Below are 11,117 nucleotides of genomic sequence, written 5' to 3'. Positions count from 1 at the left end.
CAATACCATTATACGCAAAAATATTATTATTGAGAGTGAAAAAACCCCTCCTTCCCTTAATGTCTTTAAAGTCACCAACTGTACACAAATAAATATTTAAAGACATTAAGGGAAGGAGTTTTTTTTCACTCTCAATAATAATATTTTGTGTTGTAAATTATACTAGTATACAAAATGTAAACTATGCTATCGACCAACTCTAATCTATTAAATTATTACAAACACTAACATTATCGTAAAGCTGCTTTGAAATTATATGTATTGTGAAAAGCACATACATTTTAATTGGGTGTGATTATTTTTCGCCTTTGTAAACCAAACAACCACACCATGTTTTTTTTCCCCTATTTACACTGTAGGACAGTGACAGGAAGGGTTTTCGTGATCTGCTTAGGATGGATGTGGAGGATTTCAGCTACTTGCTTGGCAAAGTCACACCATGTATCCAAAGAAGGGACACAAAACTGAGAAGAGCAATCAGTGCAAGAATGAGGCTGTCACTTACGCTACGATTCCTTGCTACCGGTAAAAAGTCCATTTAAAAAAAATCATATTGTTGGTTTCACAGACAAAATGTATGCTAGTCCCAGACTAAATTGCAAGTTTGAGCTGTTTAAACTGAAAGCAATAGCCTATGCACTTAAAATATGTCAGTGACATTGTTTTGTCTCAAGATGCACACCAGTAATGTTTTTAAGGCAAGTTTATAAAAGCTACTCAGATGCCCTAATTAATTTAATGCCTAATCTTTGCTTAATTAGCCATTTCTGTAAAACCAGGCCATGGTGTATTATGCACCTTATACACTTGCTCCTTTCCACAGGAGAGACGTTTAGATCTCTGAGCTTCCAGTACCGGATCGGCCGTAGTACCATCAGTGAGATAGTAATGGAGACTTGTCAAGCCTTGTATGGAGTCTTAAAGGATGATCATTTAAAGGTAAGTCATTTGATGTAAATAAAAGACAGATGTACATTTCACAACAGTGGGTGGACACACAAAGAGAAGCCTTTACTGGAGAAGTCCCAAAACCACGTGTTTTATCCAGAGAGTCAAAACCAGAGTAGATCATGGATAATTTTCTAAATTATAATCAGTGGACTTTAGAAAAAATACTTAAAAAAAAAAAGTACATTAGAACCTCTGTAAAAAATGAGAGAACATTACATGTATTAATTATATATGGTGTTTCTTTTTTCAGACTCCTACAACGGAGGCAGAGTGGAGAGAGGTGGCAATGGGATTTGAAAACAAATGGCAATTTCCTAATTGCTTAGGAGCCATAGATGGAAAGCACATCTACATCCAGCCACCTGCAAACTCTGGAAGTACTTACCACAACTACAAGTCCAGATTTTCTGTTGTACTCATGGCAGTAGTCGACGCAGATTACAGATTTATTTATGCAAATGTTGGCGTGCAAGGAAGAGTGTCAGATGGAGGAATATTTGGCCAGTCAGACCTCCGAGCTGCCATGGACAGAGATCTGCTGAATGTCCCACCCCCAGAGCCACTACCAGGGAGTAACATATCTTTGCCCTATGCATTTGTTGGTGATGAAGCTTTCCCTCTCCGAATCGACCTGATGAAGCCATACCCCTTCCGAAATCTGGACCATGGGCAGCGAATATTCAACTACAGGCTATCAAGGGCAAGGCGTACAGTTGAAAACGCATTTGGAATTTTGGCCAATAGACTCCGTGTTTTTCTTTCCAACATTGCACTGGAGCCTGAGAAAGTGACAACAGTTACACTAGCTGCACTCTGTGTGCACAACTTCCTGAGGAAGAAGGCGTCAGATGTGTACCTGCCTTCAGCCTTTGCAGATGTAGAAGATGACGATCACAACATGGTTCCTGGAGCTTGGAGAAGGGATGGAGAACTCCCCTCTGTGGCAGCAAGCAGTGCACGGAATGCCACAACCGCCGCCAAAAATCAGAGAGACAATTTAAAGGCATATTTTCTTTCACCTGCTGGATCTGTTTCCTGGCAGGAAAATATGATTTAAACACCAACTGGTTAAATCTTTTCATATTGACCATTTTTGCAAGACGTATAGAACACTCGCTCAGAAAGACGTCCTGTTTTTGTTTTTTTTACACTATACAAATTAGTACAATATACAACCAACAGAAAGGTTGAAAACTTTAGTAAAATGTTAAGGGATAGTTCACCCAAAGAATTTATTCTGTCATTAATTACTCACCCTCATGTCGTTCCAAAGCTGTAAAACCTTCATTCAGCTTCGGAACACAAATTAAGATACTTTTAAATATCTTAATTTGTGTTCCGAAGATGAACGAAGGGTTTGGAACGACATGAGGGTGAGTAAATACTGACAGAATAATTTTTTTTGGTGAATTAACCCTTTAAAGACTTAATTATATATGTGTAATTAAAAAAATTGTAGAATGTGTGATGGTTAAAGAAGGTAATATGATTTGTGTTTTAAAAATGCACAAGATACATTTTCTTTAGTAAAATCTTTTATTGAAATCAAATAACACTTTTCTTGACTCATTTCATAAGTCGTAAGTTTTGAACAAAGTGTAAATGACTCGCAAACATTAACCCTTTTAAAATGTACAAATATTGCAAAACAGCTTAAACATAAACCGCATTCAAAGTGCCAACAACAAACAGCATTTAAGACACAATGTGACTGCAGTCTAGCACCACCACACACAAAAAAGGGATCAATCCTTGAACTTACACCCCATTTATTTCCTGGTCATATGCCACTTCTACTGCCCTGAGGTAGCTCACTGGAGGTGTTACAGAGGGTACATGAATGGATGTATTCTGGTAGGGTTGATTCAAATTTGTGTGTCCCTGCCAAGGTGTTTGGGGGCCAGGATGTAATGCTAATCTGGCCTCATTTTCATGTGCATCGTATAACATCATAAGGATGTTACGACGGAGTCTCATCTTGGTCAGTGGGTCTTTAATTAGCTTAATCTCAGTAACTACCTGTTTGCCAAATGTTTGATCAACATCCGTACCGGCATTTACCAGTGTTTCAGATACATTTTTTAAAATGGTTACTTTCTCGATTTCAAGTTCATCTAATGATTTGTCTCGTAACTTTTGTTTGGGTTTGTAATATGCTCTTTCAGGAACCTGACGATGCTGGTGGGATGATGAGGCTTCAAGTGAGGTTTGTGGAGTTGATGGTCCAGATGTGTGGTGGGAGGTGGAGGTGGAGGTGGATGACTCGAACACATCCTCCTCTGTCTCCTGATCTTCTCCACCCTCATCTGTGATGCTGTGTTCCAAGTCATCCAACTACGATAAAACAAGCTGTATGAAATATCAGGCATAACAAGTAATGGCACAATACATGTTTGGAAGCATACTATAGAAAGCTCACAAATGTATTTAAAAGTTGGAAAGTACTGTAACAACCTTTACCCCAAACTTACATTCAGTGTAGACTGAGACACGCGTTGTACAACAAAAGGCTGTAGAAACTGCAGGTTTTTTAAAATCCACTTCTGTCTGGAAGTTAATTCTTTGTCGCCGCTGCCACTCGGTTTTGAACGGAGTACTTTCCCATACTGTGTTCGGAGGGAAGCAGCTTTTGTTTGGACCTCACCGGCTGTAAGTAAGAAATCAGATTACAAATGTAAAATCTAGTCTCTGTAATTGTCAATCGCACTCGCACACACACACACGCTCACGCACTAACTCATACACATACATACATCACACACACACATACATCACACACACAAACTCACTCACTCTCGTTCATTCACACATACATGGCCTACATACGTGCGCACACACACACACACAGACTCGCTCACGCACTCACTCACTCATACACACGCACGCACTCACTCACTCACTCATACACATACATAATCACACACATACATAATCACACACACTAAACTCACTCACTCTCGTTCATTTACACATACATGGCATATGCGCGCGCACACACACAGAGAGACTCGCTCACGCACTCACTCACTCATACACATACACACACACACGCACGCACTCACTCATACACATAACAACGTTACATACATAATCACACAACAATTTGCTCTATAGCGAAGGAAAATTTAATGAATGATTAGCTAGCTAAATGCTAATTTCAGTACTCACTGGGTTGCTGAAGTGTTTCCGCTATCGTTCGCCAGCATTTTTCTTTTTGAATTCTGTCATGGTACTCCCTCGATGACACATCATATAGGCAGGAGTACTGTTGCCACAGCTCCACGAACCTTTCCTCCATTTCATAACTCCACCTAGTAGCACCATCATCTCTCTTTCGTTTCGCCATTTTTGAAAGTTGTGTACGGAAACGCTTCTGTGCTCCTATTGGTCAACCTCATACATGTGACGGAACCCGTCGTGGACGACCGTTAAAAAAATTAAACATGCTAGTCTTTTTGTCGTGATGTCGTGAAGCATCGCAGACGCGACGTAGGTTGTCGCCCACTATGACACACTATACGAGATGATACGATCGAATCTTGCGTCCCGACGCCCGTTGTCGTTTACGAATCCCCACGACACCCTACGTCAAACGGATCGTGCCAAAATCGGGCTAAAATCGTGTAATCTGAACCAGGCATAATGCCTGGTTCAGATTACACGATTTTAGCCCGATTTTGGCACGATCCGTTTGACGTAGGGTGTCGTGGGGATTCGTAAACGACAACGGGCGTCGGGACGCAAGATTCGATCGTATCATCTCGTATAGTGTGTCATAGTGGGCGACAACCTACGTCGCGTCTGCGATGCTTCACGACATCACGACAAAAAGACTAGCATGTTTAATTTTTTTAACGGTCGTCCACGACGGGTTCCGTCACATGTATGAGGTTGACCAATAGGAGCACAGAAGCGTTTCCGTACACAACTTTCAAAAATGGCGAAACGAAAGAGAGATGATGGTGCTACTAGGTGGAGTTATGAAATGGAGGAAAGGTTCGTGGAGCTGTGGCAACAGTACTCCTGCCTATATGATGTGTCATCGAGGGAGTACCATGACAGAATTCAAAAAGAAAAATGCTGGCGAACGATAGCGGAAACACTTCAGCAACCCAGTGAGTACTGAAATTAGCATTTAGCTAGCTAATCATTCATTAAATTTTCCTTCGCTATAGAGCAAATTGTTGTGTGATTATGTATGTAACGTTGTTATGTGTATGAGTGAGTGCGTGCGTGTGTGTGTGTATGTGTATGAGTGAGTGAGTGCGTGAGCGAGTCTCTCTGTGTGTGTGCGCGCGCATATGCCATGTATGTGTAAATGAACGAGAGTGAGTGAGTTTAGTGTGTGTGATTATGTATGTGTGTGATTATGTATGTGTATGAGTGAGTGAGTGAGTGCGTGCGTGTGTATGAGTGAGTGAGTGCGTGAGCGAGTCTGTGTGTGTGTGTGTGCGCACGTATGTAGGCCATGTATGTGTGAATGAACGAGAGTGAGTGAGTTTGTGTGTGTGATGTATGTGTGTGTGTGATGTATGTATGTGTATGAGTTAGTGCGTGAGCGTGTGTGTGTGTGCGAGTGCGATTGACAATTACAGAGACTAGATTTTACATTTGTAATCTGATTTCTTACTTACAGCCGGTGAGGTCCAAACAAAAGCTGCTTCCCTCCGAACACAGTATGGGAAAGTACTCCGTTCAAAACCGAGTGGCAGCGGCGACAAAGAATTAACTTCCAGACAGAAGTGGATTTTAAAAAACCTGCAGTTTCTACAGCCTTTTGTTGTACAACGCGTGTCTCAGTCTACACTGAATGTAAGTTTGGGGTAAAGGTTGTTACAGTACTTTCCAACTTTTAAATACATTTGTGAGCTTTCTATAGTATGCTTCCAAACATGTATTGTGCCATTACTTGTTATGCCTGATATTTCATACAGCTTGTTTTATCGTAGTTGGATGACTTGGAACACAGCATCACAGATGAGGGTGGAGAAGATCAGGAGACAGAGGAGGATGTGTTCGAGTCATCCACCTCCACCTCCACCTCCCACCACACATCTGGACCATCAACTCCACAAACCTCACTTGAAGCCTCATCATCCCACCAGCATCGTCAGGTTCCTGAAAGAGCATATTACAAACCCAAACAAAAGTTACGAGACAAATCATTAGATGAACTTGAAATCGAGAAAGTAACCATTTTAAAAAATGTATCTGAAACACTGGTAAATGCCGGTACGGATGTTGATCAAACATTTGGCAAACAGGTAGTTACTGAGATTAAGCTAATTAAAGACCCACTGACCAAGATGAGACTCCGTCGTAACATCCTTATGATGTTATACGATGCACATGAAAATGAGGCCAGATTAGCATTACATCCTGGCCCCCAAACACCTTGGCAGGGACACACAAATTTGAATCAACCCTACCAGAATACATCCATTCATGTACCCTCTGTAACACCTCCAGTGAGCTACCTCAGGGCAGTAGAAGTGGCATATGACCAGGAAATAAATGGGGTGTAAGTTCAAGGATTGATCCCTTTTTTGTGTGTGGTGGTGCTAGACTGCAGTCACATTGTGTCTTAAATGCTGTTTGTTGTTGGCACTTTGAATGCGGTTTATGTTTAAGCTGTTTTGCAATATTTGTACATTTTAAAAGGGTTAATGTTTGCGAGTCATTTACACTTTGTTCAAAACTTACGACTTATGAAATGAGTCAAGAAAAGTGTTATTTGATTTCAATAAAAGATTTTACTAAAGAAAATGTATCTTGTGCATTTTTAAAACACAAATCATATTACCTTCTTTAACCATCACACATTCTACAATTTTTTTAATTACACATATATAATTAAGTCTTTAAAGGGTTAATTCACCAAAAAAAATTATTCTGTCAGTATTTACTCACCCTCATGTCGTTCCAAACCCTTCGTTCATCTTCGGAACACAAATTAAGATATTTAAAAGTATCTTAATTTGTGTTCCGAAGCTGAATGAAGGTTTTACAGCTTTGGAACGACATGAGGGTGAGTAATTAATGACAGAATAAATTCTTTGGGTGAACTATCCCTTAACATTTTACTAAAGTTTTCAACCTTTCTGTTGGTTGTATATTGTACTAATTTGTATAGTGTAAAAAAAACAAAAACAGGACGTCTTTCTGAGCGAGTGTTCTATACGTCTTGCAAAAATGGTCAATATGAAAAGATTTAACCAGTTGGTGTTTAAATCATATTTTCCTGCCAGGAAACAGATCCAGCAGGTGAAAGAAAATATGCCTTTAAATTGTCTCTCTGATTTTTGGCGGCGGTTGTGGCATTCCGTGCACTGCTTGCTGCCACAGAGGGGAGTTCTCCATCCCTTCTCCAAGCTCCAGGAACCATGTTGTGATCGTCATCTTCTACATCTGCAAAGGCTGAAGGCAGGTACACATCTGACGCCTTCTTCCTCAGGAAGTTGTGCACACAGAGTGCAGCTAGTGTAACTGTTGTCACTTTCTCAGGCTCCAGTGCAATGTTGGAAAGAAAAACACGGAGTCTATTGGCCAAAATTCCAAATGCGTTTTCAACTGTACGCCTTGCCCTTGATAGCCTGTAGTTGAATATTCGCTGCCCATGGTCCAGATTTCGGAAGGGGTATGGCTTCATCAGGTCGATTCGGAGAGGGAAAGCTTCATCACCAACAAATGCATAGGGCAAAGATATGTTACTCCCTGGTAGTGGCTCTGGGGGTGGGACATTCAGCAGATCTCTGTCCATGGCAGCTCGGAGGTCTGACTGGCCAAATATTCCTCCATCTGACACTCTTCCTTGCACGCCAACATTTGCATAAATAAATCTGTAATCTGCGTCGACTACTGCCATGAGTACAACAGAAAATCTGGACTTGTAGTTGTGGTAAGTACTTCCAGAGTTTGCAGGTGGCTGGATGTAGATGTGCTTTCCATCTATGGCTCCTAAGCAATTAGGAAATTGCCATTTGTTTTCAAATCCCATTGCCACCTCTCTCCACTCTGCCTCCGTTGTAGGAGTCTGAAAAAAGAAACACCATATATAATTAATACATGTAATGTTCTCTCATTTTTTACAGAGGTTCTAATGTACTTTTTTTTTTTAAGTATTTTTTCTAAAGTCCACTGATTATAATTTAGAAAATTATCCATGATCTACTCTGGTTTTGACTCTCTGGATAAAACACGTGGTTTTGGGACTTCTCCAGTAAAGGCTTCTCTTTGTGTGTCCACCCACTGTTGTGAAATGTACATCTGTCTTTTATTTACATCAAATGACTTACCTTTAAATGATCATCCTTTAAGACTCCATACAAGGCTTGACAAGTCTCCATTACTATCTCACTGATGGTACTACGGCCGATCCGGTACTGGAAGCTCAGAGATCTAAACGTCTCTCCTGTGGAAAGGAGCAAGTGTATAAGGTGCATAATACACCATGGCCTGGTTTTACAGAAATGGCTAATTAAGCAAAGATTAGGCATTAAATTAATTAGGGCATCTGAGTAGCTTTTATAAACTTGCCTTAAAAACATTACTGGTGTGCATCTTGAGACAAAACAATGTCACTGACATATTTTAAGTGCATAGGCTATTGCTTTCAGTTTAAACAGCTCAAACTTGCAATTTAGTCTGGGACTAGCATACATTTTGTCTGTGAAACCAACAATATGATTTTTTTTAAATGGACTTTTTACCGGTAGCAAGGAATCGTAGCGTAAGTGACAGCCTCATTCTTGCACTGATTGCTCTTCTCAGTTTTGTGTCCCTTCTTTGGATACATGGTGTGACTTTGCCAAGCAAGTAGCTGAAATCCTCCACATCCATCCTAAGCAGATCACGAAAACCCTTCCTGTCACTGTCCTACAGTGTAAATAGGGGAAAAAAAACATGGTGTGGTTGTTTGGTTTACAAAGGCGAAAAATAATCACACCCAATTAAAATGTATGTGCTTTTCACAATACATATAATTTCAAAGCAGCTTTACGATAATGTTAGTGTTTGTAATAATTTAATAGATTAGAGTTGGTCGATAGCATAGTTTACATTTTGTATACTAGTATAATTTACAACACAAAATATTATTATTGAGAGTGAAAAAAAACTCCTTCCCTTAATGTCTTTAAATATTTATTTGTGTACAGTTGGTGACTTTAAAGACATTAAGGGAAGGAGGGGTTTTTTCACTCTCAATAATAATATTTTTGCGTATAATGGTATTGCAATTTTTATAATTAAGATTAAGCCTATAGATGATGGTGTTATGAATCAATCAAAGGCATTAAACCATTGAACTGATATTTTATGTTAAAGGCTAAATTACCCCATGTGACTGCATAACGAAAAATGTTTACTTCTGAACATTAGAAGTATTTAATTACATTGGTGAACAATTACAATTTTTAACAGTCTGTTTTTGTAATATGTTATCGTTGTGGCAAGCAAGCAATATTATTACTTGTACTACTGGCTAAAGTAAAAATATTTAAGAAAACAATATTTTACCTCAAGTTCTCTTTGGAGGATTGACAGCCCATACTGTCCTCTTCGAGCAATCCAGGAACGTGTCCATTGTCGGGTTTTCTTTCTTTTTTTATGTTTTTCTGAACACAGGACAGCCAATACAACACTCACCGCTTCATCCATTGTTTGTTTACGTTCGTTTCCGGAAGTCACTCGCTACTAGCAGTTTCGCCTTCTCGATGACGTCACGCGCATCGTTAAAGACGGCACGCGATGACTGGTCAGGAAGCAACGTGTAGTCTGACATGTTTCTTGTCCACGACACGACAAGATTTTAGGAGTCAAAATCGCGTAATCTGACACAGTGACTATCGTAACAGACAAAAAAATCGTGTAATCTGAACCAGGCATAAGATGTTAGCACAAAAAAAAATTGTAGTTACATTGAGCTTCGTGACGCACACTGGCTCTCACTCGAGCGCGCACACACACACTCAACGGGGCTTCGATTCACTCACGATCGCACGCGTTCGCACACACACACACACACACAGACACACACATACATACACACACTCACACACACACACACACTCTCTCTCTGTCTCTCTCTCTCTTGCTCGTCGCTCGCTCGCGACACACACACACACACACACACACACACAGACTCACTTTGCTCACTCACTCGCACACACAAACACACACACACACACATACACACACACACACACTCTCACTCTCTCTCTCTCTCTCTCTTGCTCACACACACACACACACACACAGACACAGGATATGAATTGTTGATATCAACAATTCAATTGTTGATATCAACAATTACATTTTTGATATCAGCAATTTAATTATTGAAATCAACAATAGAATTCTTGATATCAACAATTGATTTCTTACTAGTAGAAATCTAATTTTTGATATCAATAATTACATTGTTACTAGTAAAAATGTGAATTCCTGATATCAAAAATTCAATTGTCACTAGTTGAAATGTCTATTCTTGATATCAACAATTTACTACTAGTAAAAATGTTCATTTTTGATATCTGAAAATGTTTTTCTGATATCAATACAATTTCAGATATCTAAAATGGCTTTCTTACTAGTAACAATTACATTCATGATATCAGAAATTAACATTGTCACTAGTGAAAATGGAATTATTGATATCATAAATGAACATTGTTACTAGCAATTCAATTGTTGATATCAAGAATAGACATTTCAACTAGTGACAATTGAATTCTTGATATCAAAAATATAGGTTTTTACTATTGTATTTCTGATGTGTGAAATTGGAATTTCAACTAGTAAGAAATCAATTCTTGATATCAACAATTGATTTTGAATGGCAGCCTATGGAGACTTTTCACAAGTGAAAATACAATTACAGATATCAAGAATTATAGTTTTTACTAGTTGAAATTCAGTTGCTGATATTAAGAATTATAATTTTAACTAGTGAAAATGTAATTGTGGATATCAAGAATTAGCATTGTTACTACTGGAAATGTAATTTCTGATATCAAAAATTGCCATTGTTACTAGTAGAAATCTAATTCCTGATATCAATAACTATTATTTTAACTAGTGAAAATTGAATTGTTGATATCAAGAATTCATATCCTGAAAATGAATAAAAGTTAAAACGGCTTGCCATAAACCCCAAAAAGCTAGAA

The 11,117-nt window shown here is 39.0% G+C and overlaps 2 protein-coding genes across 2 annotated transcripts; one reads left to right on the top strand and one right to left on the bottom strand.

Moving 5' to 3' along the window:
• Positions 1–2,468: 2,468 nt before the first annotated feature.
• LOC143738958 (uncharacterized) lies at positions 2,469–4,306 on the bottom strand. The gene is made up of 3 exons (XM_077231020.1): positions 4,120–4,306; positions 3,423–3,598; positions 2,469–3,285 (listed from the first exon to the last, which is right to left on the bottom strand). The coding sequence occupies exons 1-3, from the start codon at positions 4,295–4,297 to the stop codon at positions 2,710–2,712; spliced, it is 930 nt and encodes a 309-aa protein (XP_077087135.1). The 5' UTR covers positions 4,298–4,306; the 3' UTR covers positions 2,469–2,709.
• A 563-nt stretch (positions 4,307–4,869) lies between these two features.
• LOC143738957 (uncharacterized) lies at positions 4,870–6,717 on the top strand. Its single transcript, XM_077231019.1, has 3 exons — positions 4,870–5,066; positions 5,588–5,763; positions 5,901–6,717. The coding sequence occupies exons 1-3, from the start codon at positions 4,889–4,891 to the stop codon at positions 6,474–6,476; spliced, it is 930 nt and encodes a 309-aa protein (XP_077087134.1). The 5' UTR covers positions 4,870–4,888; the 3' UTR covers positions 6,477–6,717.
• Positions 6,718–11,117: the final 4,400 nt, after the last annotated feature.

The sequence above is a fragment of the Siphateles boraxobius genome, unplaced genomic scaffold, assembly GCF_051911475.1.
Source record: "Siphateles boraxobius isolate OS27281-9 unplaced genomic scaffold, OSU_SipBor_1 16, whole genome shotgun sequence".
Classification (NCBI taxonomy): domain Eukaryota; kingdom Metazoa; phylum Chordata; class Actinopteri; order Cypriniformes; family Leuciscidae; genus Siphateles; species Siphateles boraxobius.
The sequence above is the reverse complement of the archived record's forward strand: the minus strand, read 5'-3'. Positions and strand labels throughout refer to the sequence as shown.

Excerpts from the sequence above, each read along its gene's own strand:
- LOC143738958 (XM_077231020.1), bottom strand. The coding sequence starts at position 4,297 with ATGGCGAAACGAAAGAGAGATGATGGTGCTACTAGGTGGAGTTATGAA. Across the intron at positions 3,599-4,119 it reads GGAAACACTTCAGCAACCCA|CCGGTGAGGTCCAAACAAAA; the intron begins GTGAGTACTGAA and ends TCTTACTTACAG. Across the intron at positions 3,286-3,422 it reads TGTCTCAGTCTACACTGAAT|TTGGATGACTTGGAACACAG; the intron begins GTAAGTTTGGGG and ends GTTTTATCGTAG.
- LOC143738957 (XM_077231019.1), top strand. The coding sequence starts at position 4,889 with ATGGCGAAACGAAAGAGAGATGATGGTGCTACTAGGTGGAGTTATGAA. Across the intron at positions 5,067-5,587 it reads GGAAACACTTCAGCAACCCA|CCGGTGAGGTCCAAACAAAA; the intron begins GTGAGTACTGAA and ends TCTTACTTACAG. Across the intron at positions 5,764-5,900 it reads TGTCTCAGTCTACACTGAAT|TTGGATGACTTGGAACACAG; the intron begins GTAAGTTTGGGG and ends GTTTTATCGTAG.